The sequence below is a fragment of the Micropterus salmoides genome, unplaced genomic scaffold, assembly GCF_014851395.1.
Source record: "Micropterus salmoides isolate LMB-PRFRI ecotype aquatic unplaced genomic scaffold, ASM1485139v1 Ms_hic_scaffold_11, whole genome shotgun sequence".
Taxonomy (NCBI): Eukaryota; Metazoa; Chordata; class Actinopteri; order Centrarchiformes; family Centrarchidae; genus Micropterus; species Micropterus salmoides.
The window spans coordinates 1,762,549-1,788,570 of record NW_024040152.1 but is presented as its reverse complement, the minus strand read 5'-3'; the positions used below and the strand labels follow the sequence as shown (position 1 = coordinate 1,788,570).

General features: G+C 39.6%; 1 protein-coding gene across 2 annotated transcripts in view; it reads right to left on the bottom strand.

The window, feature by feature from the left end:
* LOC119896925 (atrial natriuretic peptide receptor 1-like) overlaps nt 1-26,022 on the bottom strand; it is a 151,813-nt gene that overhangs the window by 68,579 nt on the left and 57,212 nt on the right. For both annotated transcript variants that reach the window (XM_038710358.1, XM_038710360.1), the window contains exons 3-5: nt 20,695-20,882; nt 11,024-11,137; nt 2,295-2,430 (exon numbers count right to left, since the gene is read on the bottom strand). In XM_038710358.1, coding sequence (XP_038566286.1) covers nt 2,295-2,430; nt 11,024-11,137; nt 20,695-20,882 — 438 coding nt within the window. The remainder of the gene's footprint in view (nt 1-2,294; nt 2,431-11,023; nt 11,138-20,694; nt 20,883-26,022) is intronic.

Genomic DNA, 26,022 nt, shown 5'->3' with positions numbered 1-26,022 from the left:
CTCCCACTGCAGCATTACAGTAATATTTTTATCAGCTGGAGGATGAACTAATCCATGCTCGTTACATGATACCGGTACATTTACTGCATTTAGCCAATGTGCTACATTGTTAGCTGCTTTTCAGTAACTAACTTTACTATTTGTGTATTTTTCACCGGGGGCTCAGCAATGTCAGCACAGCTAAATGTATTTGATGATAACAAAACGGTTAGTGAGCTGGACTGAAGATTATAAATGAGATTGTTGTCAAATTTAACAGTTACACCACAGTAAGTAACATTACTGTAGTGAATGGGTTTTCCACTGAGGTGTTGTGCTGGGCACCTATGTTGCATTATTATATATTATGCGCAAGTTATAGTGACTGAGATGGTGCAGAAGCTGTATACCTGAGTATCGGTAAAACGTCAATAAATCTAAATTGAATGTTATGATGCAAACATCACTATAGGCTAGTATAAACAAATCGCTCCACATTTGCTTTTTAACGTTACGTCATTTCTTACAGGCTAAAATCAACAATTTGACATAATTCCTGCAAGCAATACAACTCTAGCTCTAGCCGGCGAGCTAACGTTTTCAAATTTGAGGCAACTAAAGCACAAAATGACAATATATTTCACATGTTTTGCAGTAAGTTAGTTTACCTGTCCAACGGGATGAAAGCCCACTCTGCTGGTTTGGTTTTGTCGGGTTCAAAACAAAGCGGAGGTCTCTCTGTGACTCAAGCCTTTCTGATGTTGACTGTGTTTCGCCCGACACGTTCGTTTGGTCTGAAGGGCTTCAGCACATTAAACTTTGTTGTTGTATTTTAATCCTTACGTGAAATTTATGTTGGAGTCTGTGTTGTGCTGGGAGCCGTTTTTTTTATGGTGTTAGTGGACTGCATTTCATTGGTTGCTGTTTTGTCCATGTAGTCGGAGACAGGCAACCAGACCCGATTCCTTCACATTAAAAGCAGAATAATGCCTTTTCCAAGCAACAGAGAAAACACACGTGAGCTTCATTTCTAAGTGAGGCTACAGCCAGTTGACAAAAAGGCAGTGAAAAAGTGATTTACTGATAAGTAATTTCATTGAAAAACTACATCAGCCACTTTTAAACTAAATTACACCTCTCACTGAATCAATAGCACATGAGTGTGCTCACGTAGAGAGGGCAGCTATAGCAAATTAGAGACCAGCTGTTCAGATTCACACTTCTGTTTCTCTCTGCAACCTCAAAACCAACAAAACCAACGATTTCACAGCAGGTATTTTACAGCTGACGGGAAACACCAGCTGTGACATCACTTACATCCCCATGTCGTACATTTAAAATGCTGCTTTATGTGAGTTAGTGTGAATTTAACGTCTAACAGCACAGAGCTACTGCCTGGTTAACAAGCAGCACAAAACAAAACATGCTAACTATTTACTTTCTGTTTTTTTCGGCAGGATGGAGCCAAAACCTGCAGCTTGAAGATCAGAAATTCAATAATTTACCAGATTAATTTCCCTGTGTCCAACCAAACCAACCTGATAGCTCAGTCACACAAAAATCAATATATATTAAATGGAATTTGAATAGAGAATAAATATTTACAGTGTTTTCCCGTGGAGTCCGACTTTGTGAATTCATGCAAGTGATCGTTTAAAGTTAAAAAGTCTTAACGGTGTCGACCTGTCATCATGTTGCTACTGAATTCCTGGTCGTGTTAATGAAACTTCAAATGATGTTTAGATTTCTTGATAAAGCTCTCATTCTAACCCTGCTTCTAACACACCATGTCTTAGGACTTCAGCTGCTGCCTGATAGATCCCACCCACTAACAGGTGCCATGATAACCAGATAATCAAAGTTATTGTGTTCAACTATTTGTGGTCAGAATGTTATGGCAGATTGGTGTATATTGCCTTGAATTAAATTACTGGTTAGCAACAAAGCTACGTAGCCTACTAACTGGTGGCATGTCTTTCTATTGGCTGAAGTCATCACACAGTATGACTCAGTGTTTGTTTCCCAAGAGGTTAATCATGCTCATTTAAAAAGCAGCAGGCACAGAAACACAGATTTCAACACATGATAATATGACAGCAACATTCAGAGCCATGCGCACCAGAAATCCCTGTTTCATATGAACCCAAGAAAACCACATCTCTCAGACTTCCTCTTAAATTATTCTCCCAAATATATAAACACTTCCCTCACTGTTCTGAATCACTAAACAAAGAAAATGTAAAATAAATTAATGAAAAATGCTACCACAGAAGAAGCAGTTCAAATGAATTTCTCCTTTTTAAAAAGGCACTAACCGTGGAAGGTTCGATTCCACATCCTCTTGGTGACGACTTTGCCCGGAGGCCGACCGCCGGACATCGACATGGTCTCATTCAGAGCGTGAGTGTAGAGCATCAACCCGTCGTAAAATCCTCCTGCTATGATGTTCATCTGGAAGAAGGAAAGCAGAACCAAATCACTTTCATGTTTTCCTTCTGTGTTTGCATGTGCATTTGTTATCTGGCCAGAAGTGATGCCCTTAGATGGCAAATAAAATTTATTAATTAAGCTAAGTGTATTAAATGGCATTTGGATTTATTCAGGATGCGAGATACTTAAGGTTTCTCTCAAACAACATACATTTCAATGTCATCTTCCCCTCCCCCCCAAAGTAATATTGTTCACAGCTTCTTTTAGTCTAATTAGTGACACTGATTGGATCTTTGTCCAGTCCCAGTTTGGGTTCAGGAGGCAGACACCATTGTCACATTTAGGAGCAGGCTTTTAAGACTTTCCTCTTTGATAGAGCCTATAGTTAGGGCTGGCTCAGGTGATGAAACATCCCTTAGTTATGTTGCTATAGGCCTAGACCTGGGATGGAAATTAACACCCGAACAAGAAGATGGATTTTCCATTTGGCGGCCAAATGTTGGAAGGCTACCCGCCACATTGGTGGGTGAATATATTCACAATATGATTTCTATTTGACGGAAATTAGCAGCAGACCGGCGATCTTGTTGGTTTTGCGTCGCACTTAAATTGGTCCCCGATGTACCAAGGGATCTAAAATCATGAAACACAGGGAATAGGGTCGTTCATTGGTTGTTGTTTATGTTACTTGTGTTTGTTTGTCTTAGATTTGTAAGGGGTGGGCGTTTGGGGACAGGAGAGTGAAGCTGCGTTAATGTGGAGATCAGCTGGGAAAGAATATCTGCATTTATGTCGCATTCGCTTATTCATACTGAAAAAAAGTTTGCAGCTTTATCCCGTGTGAAAAGCCCTTTATCTGGCAACCATGCGTGCTTTCACATAGCGGTCCGGCTTTACAGGAACCAGCGGCTGCAGCATGTCAGCTGTGGCTTTTACCCAGAGATCGTTCCATCTTTCTGTCTTGAACCTGTCACCAACTTCCCCTGTACAGAGGCGGAAAAATTGGGCTCCATACCTTTCATAAAGTGCAGTGAGCCGGCAGATTGCCGCAAAACCCCTGTGAAACAAGGCAGCGTGAAAGCTGCTAATGTTTGGAGCTAATTACAAAAGTTGTACTAGGAGTGTTTTTAGCTTTTAGCTGGGTAGTTGGCGGTCCAGTCAATGTCTGACACACTGCCAGATCTTCTAATGGTCCTGCTGTCCTCCCCAGAGATCAAGGAGACTGATCCATAGACTGTATAAAAAATGTTGATCCCACAAAACCTGTGATGCTGTAGGACCAGGACTCTGTCAGAACCAGGAGGCCAGAAGAGGGGGATTGTAGAAAGTGAGCAGTCTGATGAGGGGGTTTAAGTTGAATGATAAAGCATGACAAGAGTGAGCAGTGATGAGATTTAAGTTGAATGATTTTTTAGAAAACCAGTTACTGTTATGTCTAAGTACATTTAGCAATAATATAATTTTGCTTCAAATTTCACTCTGGCCTCTTATTTCAGTTTGTATTTGACATAATACCTTATTATATCAATTAAAAGGAAGGAAACATATGTAGGCCTACTGTATATGTACGCGAAAGGCAGTTTATTATTTTGGCTGGTAAAAAATATGTTCCCGTAGTATTTCTCAGCCCTCTCCTCCTATCACTTTCTGCAGGTGTTTCTGGCTCTGGAGTCTGGATCTGGGGCTGCAAGTCACCTGCTGCCTTCCTGTTCCTGCACAACTTCCGGAAAGTGCAATGATTTAACTTTTGTTATGGAGTTGGGGCTATATAAATAAAATAAAACTGAATTGAGTGTAGCCTACTACAAACAACGGTGAGTGAAAGTGAGCAGATCATGTTGGAGTCGGAGCTGACTTTTACTGAAATTACTAAAACGCAGAAACGAGAGAAGGCGTCAGAGGAGATGGTATGTACGACCCTTGAATCGCCTGAGGCAGAAAAAGAAGCACAAGCCAGAACAACATACAACATAAAAAGAAAAGTCACTTAGTACGTGCACACAGGACAAGAAATAAAACACCCATTAAAAGCCTTGTGATTAGAGCTGACATTAGATGCTACAAATGGGACTAGCTGGAAACCTTAAAGAGGTGGTATAATGCTTTTTAGCTTTTCCCCTCTCCTTTATTGAGTTAAATATCTTTTTAGTGCATGTGATATGTTTGCAGTGAAAAAGCCCAAAGGGAGTTCCCATCTCCCATCTGAGCCGGTCAGCATCTTCAGTCGGCCACTAAAAGAACTATTAAGCATTTTAAAAGACACCGTGGAGTGGGTGGTCTACAAGATCCATGACATTTTATAGATTAGCACTTGTTCTTTTTCTATGATGACCTCCAGTGAATTAGTAAGAGGCTATAAATCCTTGATAAAAAGTAAAACGCAGGTTTCTGCTTACATCAAAGAAAAATAGCCCTGACTGAGTCTTCTTGAAAACAGTGTTTGTGATCTTCTTTTAGTTTAATTCAGATATAGGTATAAACAAAGTCCTTGTAGGCAACTCCCGCCACTCAGCAGCCATCTTGGTAACACCTCCAGGTGGTTATTTTGGACTAACAAGACCAGGCCCCTCTCTGAACGAATAAGCAGCAGAGAGCCATTACTGGACTTTCACTGGTCACCGGGACATAAAACGTGCATATATAGAATCAGAAGTAAAATCTGATAAAAACAATTAAACAGTTTAAGGAGTTTCCCCCAAAAAAAGTTTTAAAAAGTTTTTCCCCACAGGTTATACTTCCACTATGGGTGCGTGGTAGTAATGATGTATGCGCGTTAGATCCACGATTGGCTTAATAAGTTTCACGGCTCTGCTGTTAAAAGCAGACGATTGGCTTTCTAGCGGGAGGGGCGGGATATGTGCATACAACCGCCATCTTTGGCGTTACACTTTCCCTAAAGAATTATATTGGATTATTTAAGTGGCGCATCTCCTCTTAAAATGTCTGTCATAAGATTGACCTTGCAGCCCCAGCAGCGATTTTAACCTAATAATAACTTTAAATCAATATTTAGGAGCCCTAAGCTGTGGGTAAACAGTGTGAAGCCCTGCTTAATGATTAAAAACATAAATAAAAGGCTGGAAATTACACATTTCATGCAGGTTACATTTAATGAGGATGCTCCGGTGTGCAGGCTGAAATGGACTGAAGAAAGAAAAATTACGACGAGATAATGCTTCTTTGTGAAAAAGGAAAAATATTCATGCAGTTTTCCAAAAAGTACAAACTGATAAATGGCGACAGAACATCTGTAAGGGTGAGCAAAAACATCTGATGATCATTCAACATGCCGTGTCATCTGTAGTTTAGAAAATTACAAAACAGACATTACAAGCGTTATCTGTCAGCTGCTGGTTGTATTTTCTGCCATCTGCTAGTTTCCAAACGGTCCATGTTTCCTTTGAAATATCCTGTTTCTCCACAGGGATCACTCATAGTGTCATCTTATTATGTGTGTGTGTGTGTGTGTGTGTGCGCGCGCGTGTGTGTGTGTGGCTCTGTGACTGTTAACTACATTAGCGTCCCCTCAGCTCAGTCTGTCTGAACTGGCAGCTGCTGATTAGCTGCCAGACAACCTGCCTACTTAACACAGACTCGCACACATATGGTGCCTGATAAGGGCCAAACTAGAGGCCCGTATTACATTTTAGCAGATTACAGCATTAAGGAACGTGCAGGGTAACAAATATTCAGCAGCTGATGGCTGATTGTTGTAAAGGAGCAGTCCAAAATAGACAGATCCAGGACATGCCAAGCCAAGCTGAGCACAAAGACTGGAAGCAGGGGGACACAGCTAGCCCGTTTGATTATTGTAATGCTTTACACTGTGTGTAGGTGTTAGCCAGGTCTACCTATCTCTAACACAACTGACTCAAATGTCAAACGATTGGCTCAGAGAAACTGACAGAAACAAATTAGTAGGCGTTATATTATTGGATTTCAGTGCAGCTTTTGATATAATTGATCATAGTTTGTTATTAGAAAAGCTTAAATATTATGGATTTAATCAGACTGCAATATTTGGTTTTCTTTCATGAAGTTTTGCTGAGGAAAATACTATAATATATATTAGAAGCGGAGTTCCTCAAGGAAGCTGTCTAGGTCCATTGTTATTTGTTGTGTTTACAAATGTATAGGGCAAAGCAATTATGCTGATGATACATCAGTATATATGACGGAATCCACAATCGCTGAACTTGCAGGTGTCTTAAATAAGGAATTGCAGTCAGTAGTTGAATGGGTAACAAATAAACTGTTTTTTAATGTCTCAAAAACGGTGTTGTATTTGCATAAAATCATTGTCGTGCACCACCTAGAGGCAGCTCACCGCACTTTGGGAATCGCTGTTCTAAGCTAAGCTAACTAGCTTATCATTGTAGCTTTCAGAATCGAGTGGAAATTCTTGTGTTACAGTTGCTCACTTTGCATCTCAAGGCATTAAAGGAATATACTGTAAATAATAATAGAAAGTTGGTAAATAGAAAATGTCAAGAAAATATACAAATCTTAAAATATAAATAGGAATGTGGAAATATGTACAGTACTTTACAGTATGTGACAGAAGTTTAATTAATAAATAGTGCTAAAAGTAATGCCGTTAGTAGTAGAGTATTGATAGTGTTGAGGTGGAATGGATTAAAATCCTCTCTGTGGTGCATTTAAGAGGGGTGAGTCTGTCACTGAAAGTGCTCCTGTGTTTGACCAGACAATCACGGAGTGGGTGGGAGACATTGTCCAAGATGACATGTAGCTTAGACAGCATCCAGGATAGAACTGGGTACCACAGACTCCAAACATCCGCATAGTGGCATTTATCTACTCATTTAATTTACTGCCAGAAAGTGAATAACCTTATTTCCAAAAGTGTCTATTTGTCCATTAAATGCACTGTGTACACTGCAATAAGAGTCACACAATCAGTGAAAGTAACAACAACCTAAACAGTGTTTTAATATTCGATTATATCCATCAACTTATTTTCATGACACTTTATAAAATCATGCCAGTATCACTTCAGAAAAACAACGTGTACATTGCTCTGCAGTAGGGCAGGACAATAAAACAACAACAATTATCGCAACATGTGTTTTTTCAATATCAATATAATACATTTGCAATAAATATTCAATAAATTTGATTTTATTTACTTGAATCATACACAAATTAGGACTTCAGTTTGAGAAAATATTTTACTTTTTTTACTCATTTTTTAAGGGAGTTTGGAGTGGATTAGCAGCCGCCTCATGCGCAGACAAGAGAACTGTTCTCTCTTCTTTAGAAATTTGAAATTGTCCGGTGTTCTCTAATCTTGCGCACTCAGCAGCAACATGTTCTCCAGCTGGGAACGTCGCCATGAGCGATGCATCGTTTATGATTGTAAAGTCAGGGCACGTCTGGAATGTGAAACCGATTTATCGGCCGGACGATATTATAGTTATTATATTATATTATAGTTCACTACTTCTAAATATTCTCTAAAATTACATAACATTACAGCAGCTAACGTTAACGCTGCCTGTTGCTAAATTAGCCACAAAGCTAATGCTGTGTTTATCAGTGGAGGAGCACTAACGTCGTAATGGACATTAAACTATAGTTTCTGGTGTATTCTAAATTTATCGGTCCGCCTGTCTGCAGTTATAGTCGGCGTGTCTGAAATGATTAAACCAGAGCGGACATGTAAATAAACGTGACGCTGTAGATGTGAAACGCTGTAGTCAGAGCCGTAACAGCTCAGGTTGTAGTTATAACGTTAGTTGTGATGGTGCAGTGGATAAGACACATGCCTTTGGTGTGAGAGACATGATTCGAATCCACTGTAAGACACTATTGTGTCCCTGAAAAAGACACTTAACCCCTAGTTGCTCCAGAGGCGTGCGACATCTGACATATATAACAATTGCAAGTCGCTTTGGATAAAAGCGTCAGCTAAATGAATAAATGTAAATGTAAATGAAATCTCAAAGTTGCAGCCCTTGTTGAAGACAGTCATGTAGTATTTGATGAGAAATGGTTTTACGTAGCTTTGGTTAGAATTAAAGAGTGCTGGTAAAGGGATGTACTAGATGTGAATATGCTACATTGAAATTATGGCAGATTATGTGTAAAGTGAAATACACAGATGGCTAAAAAAGTTGCACCTTCCAGCAGCAAATATGTATTGATTGTAAATGCTCTGTACTTGTATAGCGCCTTTCTAGTCTTTTCGACCACTCAAAGCGCTTTTACACTACATCTGCATTCACCAGTCATACACATTCATACACTGAGCCTAAGTGCTCAAACAGAAACTAACATTCACACTCACTCATACACTGGCGGAACAGCCGCCAGGGGCAAATCGGGGTTCAGTATCTTGCCCAAGGACACTTCGACACGCAAGGGGGAGCCAGGGATTGAACCGCCCACCTTCCCATTAACGGCCAACCCGCTCTATCTCCTGCCACCCCGATAAATTGCAATTGCAAGTGCAATTGTTTACATATTAAGATGAGACTGTAATCTATTTTATTAACATAATCCATTTAGGAAAAAGGTTTTATAGCCCCCATGCAGAACAGCTTTCACTATCGGCTTGTTCTAAGTGTAATTTATACAGGAAAGGGGTCTACTATCCAAATCAATCTCAAAATCGAAATATCGGCTGATAAATAGGCTCTTTTTCTCTTTAATATTGGCATCAGCCCCCAAAAACCCATATTGGTCAGGCTCTAGTTAACCTACCATAGGTCGTAGCAAGAAGCAAGGTAACGTTAGATGGCCAATGCTGAGCTAAATATGTTGATTAACCTCCTTCAAATGGGCCTTGCTGTATGAAGTTTTAAAATCAAAGTTTATGATGAATGGCTCAGCAGCTGCCTCTGTCTGTTGTCCTCTCTCCCGTGTGGCCGTGCACAGCTGATACTATGTGTTGCGTAGGCAGGTTATAGGTAACGCGGGGGGGGGTAAAAGCAAGCTCATCAGACATTGCTAATAAACATTGTTCACGTGTCCCGCACCTTGAGTCCGAGTCAAGTCTGAAGTCTTTTGAGGACGAGTCTCAAGTCACTGTGTGTTTGACTTAAGTCGGACTCGAGTCCGAGTCTCTAACTTTCCATCTTCGCTGAATGATAGGACACTTGGGTCTAATCAGGTGAAGTCCTTATATGGACCCTCTTGGTCACATGTAGAGCTGGATTGATAACTTGATTAGTTGTCAGCTATTAAATTAATCACCAACTATCAATTCATCGCTTAGAGTTCCTTTTTAAAGAAATAAACATCTAAATTCTGTGATTCCAGCTTCTCAAAGTTCAATATTTTCTGGTTTCTTTACTCCTCTGTGACAATAAACTGAATATATTTGGGTTGTGAACAAAAGAGGACATTTGAGGACCTCTCCGTGGGTAATTTTGTAGACCAAACAACTAATCGATTTAACCTTTTCCTTAACAACATTGCAAACATAAATCCAGTGTGTTAAGGTATTCACCACCGTGTCTTTTTGTAACACATTAAAATGTGCAAAGCCTCAACAGGGATCACAACGGAAAACAAGTTGTCTCACCTCCTCTCTGAGGGGCAGTTATTGTTTTACACCATGTCATCTTCGTGCCAGATGATAATATCAGCAGCGGTTAGCACTGTGTTGTGCTGAGCTGATCTGGGATTTAAAGTGTGAGAACTGTCTCTTTTCTTTTCTGTCTTTTTCTCTGTGTGTGATGTTCAGCAGGATGAAGCGACAGGATAAGAATCAGCAGACTAAATATGCTTCTCTAAATTGAAGTGGTTCAGTCATCACAGCTGCTCTGACGATGCTAATTATACATTTACATAATCGTGTTTTTTTTACCTAAACACTGTTCATATTTTCCATTGCTGCGACTGTCACGTTTATTAGATCTAATAACCTAATTTCCTTTATTTTTATTTGATCATATTTGTCTTTGTCCAGCAGCACTGAGGCCTGAGGACGGTGATGTTTGTCCGTCCAACAGTTTTTTTTCCAGAGGATGAACCTGATCTTTCTTCTAGTTGTGTAATCACCTCCACTACTAACAAAACAAGAAAAAAGAATTATTTCCAGATTACTAAATATTCCAACATAGTGACACTTTGATATTATTTTTTGAGTTACAGCAGTTTCCAAAAGCAGGTTCTGTTTTTATGAATTTTGTGGAAGGTATTGCTTTGATTTTAGCAAAATAATGTTTTTTTCATTCCATAGAACCTTAATATGTATTTTATATTCATGCTCACTGTGTCCAAATTAGTGATTTGTCGGTCTTGAATGAGTCGGCTCTTTTTAGTGAACGAGAGTCTGAGAGCCGATTTTGTGCACATTCCTACCCCCACCCATGGAAAAAAAAAAAAAACATGACTTTCACTTCCATTAATTAAAAATATACGGCGTGTGTATATATATAATTTATAAACTATATACTATTTAATATTAATTAGTAGAGTGTTATTTTTATGTTATTATTGACATCTCACACTTAAAATGAATATTTCACTCTATTGCAGATGAAGAATCTTACAGAATAACACAGTAACTCAGGCTGTGACCAACAGTGGCACTAAATAAAGAGCCATTTTCCCATCAACAGTCCATAAACACACAAACACTTCTCACCAGTGAGTCCTCTACGGTGTAGTTGAACATTTCCAAGGCGTCCGTCTTCAGATTGCTGACAAACTCTCTGTACTCGTGGTTCTGAGGCTCTCGGTAGGTCAGGATCTTCACACTCTGAAAAAGGGAAGAGAAGGACTTTAAAGTAACCCTTGCTTTCCTGACGAACACGGACCGATCAGCAGGTAAATGTTTTTCCACATGTTGTAACTATTAGATTTAAAGTACCAGTCAAAAGTTTGGACACACTTAGAGATGTCCCTGTTTTTGAATGATAAACATTTTGTTAGTTTCATTAAAATAACTGATAGTTAATTTTGTAAATGTCTTGTTGCTGCAAATGGCTGATTTGTAATGGAATATCTACAGAGGCCAATTATCAGCAACCATCAGCCCTGCATCAGCCCTGTGTGCCAACGACATGTTGTGTTTATAAATCCAAGTTTATCTTTTTAAAAGGCCAACAGATCATTAGAAAACCATTTTGCAATCATGGCAGCACATCTTAAAATTGATATAAGAAGATATACACTAAACAAAATTATAAACGCAACACTTTTGTTTTTGCCCCCATTCATCATGAGCTGAACTCAAAGATCTAAGTCTTTTTCTGAGTACACAAAAGGCCTATTTCTCTCAAATATTGTTCACAAATCTGTCAAAATCTGTCAAAATCTGTGTTAGTGAGCACTTATCCTTTGCCGTGATAATCCATCCACCTTAGAGGTGTGGCATATCAAGATGTAGATCAGACAGCATGGGGATTGCACAGGTGTGCCTAAGGCTGGTCACAATAAAAGGCCACTCCAAAATGCGAAGTTCCATCACACAGCACAACGCCACAGATGTCTCAGATTTTGAGGGAGCATGCAATTGGCATGCTGACTGCATGAATGTCCACCAGAGCTGTTGCCTATGAATTGAATGTCTCCAAAGGCGTTTCAGAGAATTTGGCAGTACATCCAACCAGCCTCACAACCGCAGACCACATGTAACCACACCAGCTCAGGTCCTTCACATTTTCTAGTGGCCTTTTATTGTGGCCAGCCTAAGGCACACCTGTGCAATCCCCATGCTGTCTGATCAGCATCTTGATATGCCACACCTGTGAGGTGGGTGGATTATCTCCGCAAAGGAGAAGTGCTCACTTACACAGATTTCGACAGATTTATGAACAATATTTGAGAGAAATAGGCCTTTTGTGTACATAGAGGAAGTCTTAGATCTTTGAGTTCAGCTCATGACAAATGGGGGGAAAAACAAAAGTGCTGCATTTATAATTTGGTTCAGTGTATATCCTTCTATAGACTAGTTGAGTGTCTGGAGAATCAGCAGCTGTGGGTTCATTACAGGCCCAAAATGGCCAGAACTAGACAGAACTTTCTTCTGAAACTCGTCAGTCTGTTCTTGTTCTGAGAATTGAAGCTGCCAAGAAACTGAAGATCTTGTACAATACTGTGCGCTACTCCTTTCACAGAACAAACTGGCTCTAACCAGACCAGAAAGAGGAGTGGGAGGCTCCGGTGCACAACTGAGCAAGACGACAAACACATTAGAGGGTCTAGTTTGAGAATCTGATGCCTCACAGGTCATTAAATATTACCTGTAAAACAAACTCTGTGATGCTTCTGGCCTTCAGGGCAGAGAGGCAAAAAGTCATTTCTAAGACCAGCCAATAAAAAGAAAGGATCAGGGCTTCATCTTCTCTTTTAATGGCTTTTTCTTTGAAACTCTACCTAGAAAAAGGTTTTCTCCTGATCAATTTGCCTTTTAAAACGATTGGATTAGCAAACAGGCCATTAGAACACAGGGTTGGTCCTGATAATGGACCTCTATAGATATTCCATTACAAATCAGCAGTTTGCAGCAACAACATTATCAATATCTAAGCTGTATTTCTGATCAATCTATCAATTATTTTAATGCACTTTTCATTAAAAAAAAGGACATTTCAAAGTGTCTTTTTAAATGGTACTGTACATAAGAAAACAGTACACATGTTGAGAAATTAAACAAATAAAGTAAGTTGGATGAGTGAAAATTTATTTTCTGATGAACTTTGATTGCATTTGGAAGAGAAACAGGAAGAGGAGGAGATGTTGCTTTGTGCCGTACAAACAAGTTCAGACGGCTGGCGTGTTTCCATCAGATATCATCATATGACATTACTGACCAGTGGAAAGTGCCCATGTGGTAATGGGACCCATGAAGAAGAGGTCATCTGCAGCGGTCAAGGTGAAACCTGGAGTTTAGTTTTGGTTTCCTACCAAACAGACTTAATATGGTGGATTCAACCTTATAGGCATTATAATTGGAAAAGGTCTTTTTAGATGACCACTGCTTCAGATTAGGCAATCTTAGAGGCTTGCCGTGACTTGTCTGAGAGACATGTCAGCATCGGTCAATCATAGCTTGGCAATTTTCACGACTTGCATGACATTCAGGAGATGAGGTGTCAGGGACGGACTGAGCTGCTCCACCCGACAGCAACGACGACAAAGGATTCTGTGTGTAATGCAGGTTTTCTGAATCAAAGCGAAAGAGACGCTCTGTGTTTATTAGTTCCCAGATCCACGTCATAGAACTGAAAGGTGAGAGAGGGCAAAACAATTCTGACACTATTCTTTTTGTTGGAAAGTCGCGGGGCGTCTCAGATGCCGCATCGGTTGTGCTCAAACATGAAAAACAGGATGACGTGAGCGTCTGTCCTGTCCGACATTTGCTTGATTTGACATCTTTTAAGACTTTATTTATCAGTTTTCCTCACAACAATGCAGTTCACAATATCAACATCACAAACAGCAGTGTGTCAAAAAAAAAGGCATTTTTATATTTATGAAAGTAAAATATAATAAACTGAAAATACAAAAAAAATAAAAGATAAACCCAGACAGACATGCATCGCTGCAAGTACCAGGATGTGGTTAAATAATGAGTCACAATGACATTTTCTATAAATCTTCACTAAACAGAGACCAGATTTGCACACATTTATCGAATGAACCTCTCAAAGTGACACCTCTTGTATTCCTCATTTTGAAGATGGGGGTTTATCTGACTTCCGGTTATAGCTATAGCTATTTCCTGCATATTAGTGATATTAAAGCCAAACAGTACTACCCCAAATACAACCGGCAGGGGGTTCGGGTAATAGTTGTGTTGCATATTCAACATCATTTTAATTCGGGTCAGGACACTGTACTGATATCAGCCACCATCTTTTTTTGATTATTCTTTCAATTAATCTCTTATTCAGGAGTGAAAAAAGCCAGAAAGAATCCAAACTGATGGCAGACATTTAGCAGAGTCCAAAGTGACGACTTTAAACAGTCTGAACAGATTCATTTGATTCATTTTATATTATTTAATCTGCACCAACACATGTATGATTTGGTTCAACTTCAGTGAACTGTTCCTTTTAAAGTAAATCAGAAACTTCTGATAACAAACCCCTCCGTCTTTCAGGTCACAGTCAGTTTTGATTTTAAATATTTACTGGAGGAATTTAAACAAGCAAATTTCTCTCTGGAAATAATCAATCACGCCATCTCCCTTTAGTTTCTAGGTGTCTTTATCTGAACTCAAACTGAGCGAATTCCTTTCCTGTGAGAAACCCGGCAAACATTGCTTCATGCTGTCAACCTGTTGTCTCTCCAAACACACTCATGTTATTTGAGTGCGGCCCCATTGTTGTCTTTCGTCTTGGTGACCAGTGATCCACATCACAGCCAGGCTCGTCCTTCATCTTCTTTAATGTTTATTTACCAAGACAAGCGGTGCTCCCCCCCCCACTGCACATTCATTCACCTCATAAGAACGACCAGCAGCTAACTCTGTTAGCAGCGACGCTAACGAAACTCTGTTGCTGCTAATGTCACACAAATATTAAGTTAGTACAACACTCCCCTAACAGGTACAGTTCATCAAATAAAGTCTCTGCTGGCACCTGGAGCTCAATGGAATTTCTCCTACAGGGTTCCTTTCATTAGTCTTTCTGACAAGCCGAAACATGTTCCCGAGTATTTCTCTCCACAATCAATCAAAAAGCAACAGCAACATTTCCCAACGAGTCTTAACCAGTATGTTAAAGCATCTGGGACAAACCGTTCTCACTACCAAGTTAGTTGTAAGTCCTTTAGCATAATTTTACTAGGCATAATTATTATTATAAATAAAAGTAAGAGTAAGGAGGTGGTTGGGGTGAACAGCTGGGCCAGAAACTGGACTTTCACCCAGGAGTCTGGTGTTTGTTTCAAGTGTGAAACAAAAAGTCAGCATTGATTGTTTTTACTTGTGTTACATAAGTTACGTAGTTATTTGAACCCAAATCACTATCTTTTCCCAAATCTAACCAAATTACACCGTTTCACATCGCTAAATACTAGTTTTATTTTAAAGGTCTAACTTAACATTGATACAGTATTTATTATTGCTAACTTGTCAGCAGAGTCCTACACGTGCAAAAAATGCTAAAGAGGTACCCAGGGTGTTAAAAAGCGAAGCCATCGTGTCTTGACGTATGTGACGAGTTGGGAGTGAGAACGTGTTATCAGGTGTAGTATTTGCTGAATCCGATGATGCACTGAGCTCCTCTCTCCTCTACTTTCTCTCCCTCTGTATGCAACCTCATCCCATTATTGCATGTTACTAACACAACTTCTCCCCTTTCCGGTGGTCTTGTGCTTTCTCTTCCCTCTCCTCTCTCCTCCTATCACTTCCTGCAGGTGTTTCTGGCTCTGGAGCTGTGGAGTCTGGATCTGTGGTTGCGGGTCACCTGCTGCCCCCGTGTTCCTGCTCGACACCTTCTGCTAGAATTATTGTTACTAGTCCTATTGTTGTTATTATCATCATCATCATCATTAACATTACGGTTATTATTATAAACACTACTATAAATATCTATAAAATTATTCATTCAGTCTGTGACAATCTGTTCAGACCACGCCCTTGTGAGGACCGCCGATACCGCCCACTCGCTCTGATTCGCTTCGCACTAAAGTCACAGTGGAATCCGCCTCGTGGATAAAAGAGCAAAAGAGGAAGTGGATCAACCGGGGAAAAAAAGCAGTGAATAGAGCGCGATTGAGGCAAAGACTCTTTTTCTATTTAGTAAATGTGTTTAAAAAACAAGGTAGTATAATCCCTTGACGAATTGTTTATCATCTCCACAAGCGTCTGCCTCGATACTGTTTAGCTCATCCCACATCACTCTACAAAAAATCATCACCTCCGCTGCAGAAACAATTCAACTACTTACCGCCTTCTACAAACGCCCAAAACGCCATAACCAAATGCCCAGACCAGGATCCTTTTGCCAGTAGACCGCCAGGTTGTTTTTTCCCCCCTCTTTGTTGCCCAGCTGGTTTCTTTTTGTGTGTGTCACTCGAACCTTATTTTGTGATTAACTGAGTTATTGATTTTTGCTGGAAGATTGGAATGAATTCACGTTTTTGCTTTTGTGGATTAATGGGAAAGAGTCTATTTTGTGTTTGCTTACCCTGAGAGGACAATTTGTTTTTTGACATTGCATAATTTTGTGTTTTTTGTTTGTGTGCGTATTATTCCAATACAAGCTGTTTTTGTTGTCCTTAAAAAAACTCCTGAGTGTGGTTTTCATTATACTGTTGGGATCATTTAATGTAGGGGAGTCCATATTTTGATATATGGGTCCCTTGTGACATTTGATAAAAAATAAAAAAACCTTAGTATCTTATGTCAGGAGAAAGACCTGACTGGCACCCCAGATATAAATACATTATGAACCAAACTGTCACAAGTCGATAGCAACTACTCTGGGTGTATATTGAATTGTTGTGCATTTTCAAAGAAACCTCCATATGACTTACAGAAGCCCTGAGAACAGAGGCCTGCTAGCAACAAAAGAGGACCACGCTTTCACAGCAGTTGATTTTCTACTAGGTTTTTCTTCCACTTTTTCCCCATTAAAACAGTTCTTTTTTTGTGTGTGTTTCCTTTTCTGAAACAAGAGTCTAAGGACAGAAGGTGTTGCATGCTATAAAGATTGGAAAGCCCCCTGAGGCAGATTTGTGATTTATAAATACAATTGACATTTCTGAGTTACCTCCCACTCTGGATCTCCCCCTCCCCCCAACCTACTTCAAAGTTTGTGCGTTCACACGGAGGGTCCGCCATATTGAGTGCCACTCGAAACCAATAATCGCAGAGTGGTTGTGGGTTATAAAACCCTCCAATACCGAGTGAGCATCGGTGCTGCTTGTTGAAGGTGTGTAGCACCCTTTGTTGCACGATGGAGGGCGCTTCTCTGAAATGTGACGCCTATAAACACTTAGGATTGTTAAATTCAGAAACTACACTAACATTTTTATAACACCATACACGGGTTAACATCTGAGCCTAAAGGTTATATGCTCCTGTCTGACAGACAATAAAAATGTTTATTGAATCTTATTCATCTCATTCAAAAATGAGCCTAAACAAAGGATTATAAAACGGCAGAATAATAAAATATGACACAACTAGATACACAGGGGTATCACATAATAAGCAGCAAAGGTATTAAAGAAAAATATTTAGATCTGTACACATTTTAACTGTTTTAACTGGGACAGATAATGCTTCAGTATGTTCAAAAAAATGCCATATTTGTGGTTTCTTTTTTCCATATAAGATAAAGAGCCTAATCTTTTACAAACAATTTCAATCTTATCATAAAAGATTCATTAATTAATTAATAGCTGAACAAGTCAATCTAACCGAAATAACTTGGTACATTTACAATCATAAAATAAAGGACAAATGGTTTCAGTTTCGTTATTGTAAAACACTTTTCCTTGACATCAATCCTTCTTTCGACTGTTGTGTGTTTGATTCACCAATAAGAGCAGTGATTGATCCTGTTTACACTAGGGAGAGAGAAGTTCATCTGAAAATTGGCTGCTGTATTTAAACCTTAGGCGTTAAGGGAACACGATTTGGCTATGAGGGCGACTCCGACCAGAGTACACTGTGACGGAGTGAAAGTGGTGAAGGTCTACTTTTGGAAAGGCCCTTTGTGGAGCAGCAGAGGGTAAATGAAAACACTTCCAAGCCAGAAGACAAAGAGAAAAAAAGATAATAAGAGAGAGATGAAGAGAGGGAGATGGAGGAGAAGAACATGTCATCGCTCTGTCACCCTTCAGACAAACAGAATAGAAGCAGACAGTAATTACTCCGGGGAACCACTGCTGAGTCTGTTTGTGCATACTTGTACTTCCTGCATAGTGAGGACCGGTGCAGACGAGGGTCAGCAGAGAGTAAAGCCAATTTCGGTTGCACACAAAATGAAGATGGAGGTGAGAGAGGAACCACTTAAGAGTAGCTTGGGAAATCAAGATTCTGCGACCAACAAATGTCAAACGCAAGTTTTTTTAATTTTGGCAGCAAAATACACAAACTGAATAGGATGGAGAACAATGGAGTGATGGATCGTTCCCCCGAGGTTTTTAAATTCAATCACTCCTGTCTGAGACATTGTGTGTGTGTGTGTGTGTGTGAGATGGATGGGTGACTCATTGTGTTCCTCATTTCAATGTGGAGTGGGAGAGAAAATATATTTGCTGCGACAACCCAGATTCTTAAGTAATTAAAAGTCTGTCAGGTTGAGCTAAAGCTCGAACAGAAAGGAGCAGCATCACACACAGGCATTGCTGCTGCAGAGAGTTCACTCTCACTCTTAATATTAATCCGAAATGTACGCATACAAATCCTTAGTAGATTAGATCTACAAATCCTGGTTGTTTATCTTTTTTCACACAACTGATTCATAAAGTGATTTTCTGTCTAGGATCAAAGTTTAGTTATGTTTAGGTAACAGAAACCAAAATGTAGTGTTGGTAGAAGGTCGGGAACAATCCCATTCAGGTTACATCCACACTACTATGTTTTAGTTTTAAAAATAAAACGATCTCCATCAGACGCAGAGTTTTCTCCATCTATGTTAAAACTACTTTATGTAGGGACTGTTCATGTCCACCGGGCATGTGCGTGCTGCTAAACAGGAAGCAGATTTTCTATTTCACTGCTGCAGAAGATTCGGAGAGAGAAGAACGTTCTACTAGAGACAAAAAAAGAACAGCGATGGTGAAGAACCACAGCGACAACAAGGTGGAACTGTTCCTGAAAGTAACACGGGAGTACAAAACAGCAAAGTCGTATAAGGGTTCGGGAGACAACGGGTTAGGGTTAGGGTTAGGGTTAGGGTCTATTGTTGTCAGGGAGACAACAGACTGATTAGTTAGAGACATCAGGTTGGCAGATATCAGTGTTCTCTGGGAATCTAACAAGGTTGAGTCCTTCAAGAATGTTTACAAGAACTCACTCGCTCCGCAGATTAGAGCACAACTCATGGATAGTGAGAGATTCGAATTTGACAAAGCACTGGAGTCTAAATGTCAGATAGATAGTTGTTCTAGAAACATAAAAAGGGACCACAAGATGTTCTCCTTCAGATTTGGTGTTGGCATTTGACGTGTTCACATGTTGTATGCTGGCACTGTGTCTCTTCGGCCGGGCTCAATAAATAATGCTATGTTAAGTCTTCATCAGTCTCGGAGCCTCAGACTGGGTTTACTGTGTGTTTCTAGTGGATGTGGAGTCATTTTTAACATGACTTGCTCTAGTCGGTGATTGTATCCCGTCGTGCGTGTATGTGGGTCATCCCTTTATTTCTTAGCCACAATAGCCATTGTGGCTAGTGGTTTTCCAAAGTTACTAGCCACACAGCATTTTCACTAGCCACATTTTTGTTGTTGGAAAAGTATGTTTGATATGATTAAAGTTAACTATGGTGTAAATGCTCCGTATTTGTATAGCGCCTTTCTAGTCTTTTTGACTGCTTTCATCAGATGCTTTGCTCGCTTCATTAGATACCTTGGTGCAGTTTAGTGACTTGTCCGACTCCTTATGTGTACTTTGTTTTATCGTCATCTGTTTGGACTAAACACAGGGATGACCAACCTCACATGTGACTGAATAGAAATGAGGATAAATTATGTAAAACGTGTTTCTTGCTGACAGGCTCTCCAACTCTCTCTGACTTTAATTGTCTCCATAATAAAGGTTGATGGGAGAAATAAAAGAAAGAAATATCTTTCTAATAAATAAATAAACTTGTGTGTGCACTAACAAGACAGTGAATCATAAAAAGACTCAAATATAAGACTTTGCAGCGATACACTTTTTAGTTTAGTTTAATGTTATCTGTCCTGATGTATCAGATCAGTCCGATCAGCTGCAGCATCCAATCAATATAATAGCTACCCATTAAGGGGGCATGTCGGTCATTAAAAGACTTCCGCAAAGGATGGACTGGTGTATCTTCGCTCATAGCTCCTCCATAGCGTAAATAAAAGCTTTGGGACGGCCTGCAAGATGGCAGAGCGGAACAACTTCCAAATAAGAGACTTGAGAAGAACCCACTGACTGGTTTCCGGGGCAATTGCACCTATAAAAAAATTGTGAATCTCAGGCTGCAGTTGTCCATGTTGTTTTTAAAAGGTTTGCTCAGATATAATCTGTGTTGCGAGTTTGTATAATCCATTTAATGTGTGATATTTGATAAACCCTGACTTGACTTGAAATCTCACGTGTTTCAGAGGAACTGGAGTCAGATTTGTACAGAGTATGAATTAGTGTTTTGGGAATGAACAGTGTACCTGGAAGGCCTCCTTGGCGATGGCGTCGTCCTCGTCCCCGCGGGCCCACGGCTGTCTGTGATTAGATTTCAAACTGTCTCCGAACACGTCGATGTAGAAGAAGACGTACTGCTCGTGAGGAAGATCTGTCTTTCGAAACTGAACCATCAACTTCCTGAAGACGTCGGGTGAGCAACAGACAAACATCACTGTCAAAAAGATAGAAAAGTGCTTTCAGTCTGGGTTCAAGCAGCTTCTGGAACACATTACTGGTTAGAGATGATACGAATGAAGACATATAAATCTTTTAATACAATCACTTATATTATGATGGGACGGACAGACAGCGTCAGGTGAGCTGTAACTTCTCCAACACATGGAGCAGCATAAAACATCAGGTGACTACAGAGGGTGAAACTAAAATTCAAAAGGGCAGAGTTTACTGAAGTGAAAGGTAAAAGTCTGAGTCAATAATAGGGGTGCAACAAATAATCAACAGTCAACAAAAATCTATTTGATGGTAACAAATGTAATCATCAGCATTGAATAGTTCATGACGTCATCGGGCGACGGCAACACAGTCAGCTTACTGGAGTGAACAGTAAAGCAACTTTACTGATGATAATAACATGTTCAAGGATTGGATTCCAAGGATTGGGGGCACTCAGCAAATAATTAATATACACATGTTCCTTGGCAGATGTCCCCTAACTTTACAATCATAAACGATGCATCGCTCATGGCGACGTTTACAGCTGGAGAACGCGTTGCTGCCGAATGCACAAGGTTAGAGAACACCAGACAATTTCACACATTATAAAATACAGTTATCCTGTCTGTGTGTGAAGTGGCGGTCCAGACTGTAAAAAAATCTGGGCTTTGGTAAGTTGTTGAGTTAGAGGACACTTTACAAACTCTGTGAAACGTTGTCAACTACACAAATTGATATTTTTTGTCCCCTCTTGTAAATTCGGCAAATGGAATAAATCAAGTTATTCCTTCCTTTGTATAAAAATATAGTGTTATTTAGTCCCGGTGTGTTGCAGTACCGGCAGTAAGCTACTATGTCTTAACAGCGGATCAACTACACAGATGAGTGCAGCGTACATCGTCACACACAGTTATTTCTTACTGTATAGATCTAGTTTTGTTCATGACAGGACTTGATTACAGTGGAACTTTCTGTTGCTGCAGCAGAAAGGTTCATTATAAGATGAATTTTTGAATGCAGAATTAATTTTTTCGTCTTAATTGTTAATTAGGGTAGGGCAAAAACAACCTCAAGCTCAATTTAAAAGCTAAAGCCAACTAAATGTAGGTAAATGAAAGGCAATGTGTATTTTGCGATTCATAATCCAAATAGTTGATTCAATAATCAACAGACTAATCAGCTAATCATCAAAATAGTCGTTAGTTTGCAGCCCTAGTCAAAAACAACCTTTAAGAGAGAAAGAGAGATCTTTGCTATAAGAAACATGTCAGAGAGCTTCAGATTCTGCTGCTGCATAGTTGAGGTCGGAGGCTGAACTCAGAACTCAGTGGACAAACTCTAAGCTTTAATTTGAGGGTGTATACGTCACCTTCAGATGAACCATATGAGAATCTTTTTATAGATATTCCCCAACTTTAGGGGACCAAAAGTAGTTAACGAGAAGTTAATCGTGGAGATTGTGAAGCAGGACACAGTATCTCTAAAACCTTCAGGTTAGACAAACTTATTGGGGAAAATTATTACACGGTTTAAAACATCCATCAGTGTTCAGACCCACCACCTGCTTCACTTTTAACTGATTACTGTTTGGCTTTATGTTTAATGTTATTGTCCTGCTGCACCATTAAGCAGCATCCCCGCTGGATCTGAACATGCAAAATGTACAAAATATCTAACTTTAATATCACCAATAAAAACCGGATTGAAAGAAACTGCAAGTGAGAAACTTCCACAGGTGCAGCCAGACATGCCCGCGACCACCTCCGCCATGTTTGAGATTCACGTTCAGGTTGTATGACACGGATTACAATCTGTGTTTGTCCTTCATCACACAGGTTTATAATCTAGTGTAAAAACCTTTTGAATGTAAAACAATTAAAAAAAATTAATAAGCTACTGCCCCAAACTTATCAGAGCACCAACATATGTGCACAATATAATTAAAAACAGCTTTACATGTTTCCTCATCATATATTTATCAAAAATAGGCGCCAATAATTAATTAATATTTAACAGTTTGATCTTTGTTTCATCTGTCAACAACAGTTAATTTTTTTCCTGATGGTCATTTTCCTCGCACACTCACACTCACTACATCCTGGGAAAGTGTTCCTAATGTCTTGCACAGTTATTTTTCCTCCGTTACAACATTTCTCTTCTTCCATTATTCTCGTCTTCTGTTCCTCTTCTCTTCTCTACCAGGTGGTTCAAATTAGTGAGCTCAGTGGTGAATTCTTGCTTCTTCACAAGCCAAACAGATTGTTCAGTTTGATTTGACAGGGCAGGCAGAATGGTGGGATTATTTTTTGAAAAACTTGATGAAATTGAAGTTTTATGAAACCTTAAAGGCTCTCAACAACCTGGAGCTTCTAATCAAACAGCCAGCTCCCCATCTGATCTGCTGGTAAAATAAATTGCAAAACAAGAAAAAACCTGCACTTAAATATTGTACATTAGACACACGACACACCTGAGGGTTTGTGTTTGTGTTTTTTTTAAGTTTGAGGGTAATAAATTTTATCAAAATATTTTTAAGAAATGTTTCTTAATCTTAATTTTATGTTATGTGTTTGTCTACAGTATTTCTGTCCATTAGGGCTGGCCCGAATGCCATTATTCGAAGCTTCGGCGGCAGCAGGGACAGGGTGGTGGGTCAAGTGCAAGACTAAGAGAGGCGAGGGGTGAGATGAAAGAGGAATATCTATTGCAGGGTTGAAGGGATGGGATATTGACCCGGGGAAGAGCGAGGCAGGTGGGAAGACTAGATGCTGCAGAACCCTGGTTTGAACACTGCCTTTGTTCTTAGTCAGTTTAAAGTGCTCCCACACATCTGAGCGCTTCATTTTATTTTCCCTTTGATGTGAACGGTTTTGTTGTAGTCGAATGCCTGATATATACAAATATATGTACAAATATTTGAAAATTCGGGTAATTATGGCATATGGCAGTTGAGCATTTATAAATACATATATATTAAATCTATATTTTCAACTTATCTTATTATCATTGTGTTACAGTGCAGGCTTCAGTGTGATTGGCTGCTGGGCTCTATGTGCAGATACAAGCACACGTATGGAGAATACTCTGCAGAGGACTCAGGTGGATTACTCTTTAATTTAACAAGTTTGACAAATCAAATCTCAACCTCTCAAAGTGTGTGGAACAAGATGTGTAATTAGTGTGTACATGACAGTTCTGGATGACCTTTGTGCTACTGAATATACTTATTACTATCTACATCAGAATTTTAGCATTTCCGGGACGTTAACTTCCATCAGATTAATTAAAAATCAAGAAAAAAATCTAGTTTTTGAGCTGATTGATATTATGATACTCAGTGAAACCTCTGTCGGGTTTTGAAGAGCTGTTATATGTAAATGCTCTGTATTTGTATAGCGCCTTAGTAGTCTTTGCGACCACTCAAAGCGCTTTTACACTACACCTGCATTCACCAGTCACTCACTGAGCCTAAGTGCTCAAACAGAAACTAACATTCATACACATTCATACGCCAGAGGCAATTCAGGGTTCAGTATCTTACCCAAGGACACTTCGACCCGCTCTACCCCCTGAGCCACAGCCGCCCCACTATATAACAGTATATTTTAGTTTTAATAATCCAAAATGGAATCAATAAAAATGAAAGGAGACTGTAGATAAAATGGGTCGCTATGAAATAAGTTTTATATAAAAAGATGTTTCCCATTTGAGTGAAAAATAAAATCAGTTTCACAATAGTTTTCCTCTGAGTTCAGTCCTTTCTCAAACCCCTTTGAAAAGCAGAAGGATTGGCACCACACTCTTCACAGCAGGAGTCATTTACAAGCTGCCAGACTCCTGACTCAAAACCCTGACCCAGAACAGCAGGTCATCAAAATGTCATTTCTAAAAAAATCAAGACTTAAAAATAAAAAAAAACGATCCAGTTAGGTAGCGAATGTTTCTGTTGCTGCTTTAATTTCCTCTGCTGTGAAATGAGCCCTCAGTGTGTTTTGGTAAATGGATGATCCAAAGTACGGCGAGACAAGAGAAAACTGTAATCAATAAGGTGGCGTTGAGACTGTGGTGCAGCAGCCAAGGCCACCCGGAGTGACTCAGACAGCTGGAGGCGAGATTATAGCTGCCACCTCCGCCGCTGACTCATCTGTCAGAGGGGACATCAATGGGATTCATCACAGACGAGTGTGTGTTGCTCTGTAAGGCCTCTCTGAGAGCATCAGCTGTTCGGTTCTGTTGTTACACTCAGAAAAATCCATTAAGCCTCTGAGAGAAGAAGCCTCCAGTAGCTGATGTTTTCTATCAGGACTTAGACAACATCAATACAATGTTGATGGAATTTATTGGTAAAAAGACTCCATGAGGCTCTCAGGTTACACACTTTTGTGCTTTGACTCTCACTCAAACATGTTTTCACATTCACAGAACCCCTCTGTAAAACACTATTTGCTGTTTTTATTCTTGTGGTAATGCAGCTTTAAGTGGAGATTTATTTCTGTACTGCCTTATAATGATAACACAGTTGTGACAAAATAATTAAGGGGTGGACAAACTGGTGGCCTGTGGTTTTTAAAAACATTTTATCACAATAATATAGAAAGAGAATAAACAGTGCAACTCCTCCTATTTCGTTAATAAGTCAACGTGAAAAGGACCAGAACTAAAAGACAACAGTAAAATCATTCTCTTCTTTTGGTCCGAAGGAAGAGAGACCTTTGATTATGAACAATATTGGTTCAGAGATGCTGTAGTTCTTGTCCAACATTTGTCTTCTGCTGATGACTCTGTCTATCAAAGTGTTGCATAGTAACTAGGGGGTGTGATGAGATCTCATGCCACAATTAAAACATGATGAGATTTCTCATCAGGTTAAAAGCTGTCTGAAGAGACTCATGCAAGTAACACTTTTTACACGCTCTCACGCCACACATCAATCACAGTCACACAGTAAACAAATGTATTAATTGTATAGTAGCTGCTAGAGAATTGCAATAAACATGTAAAGACTGAAGCGCAGCCTGCTCTGTCTGGGACTGAGAGTTGCACTTTATCAGAGCCGCTGAAGTTAACGTGTATGTGGATTTGTGGTGAGATTTCTGCCTGATCACAAGTGTTTTAGTTAGTTTTGGTTTCCAAACTAT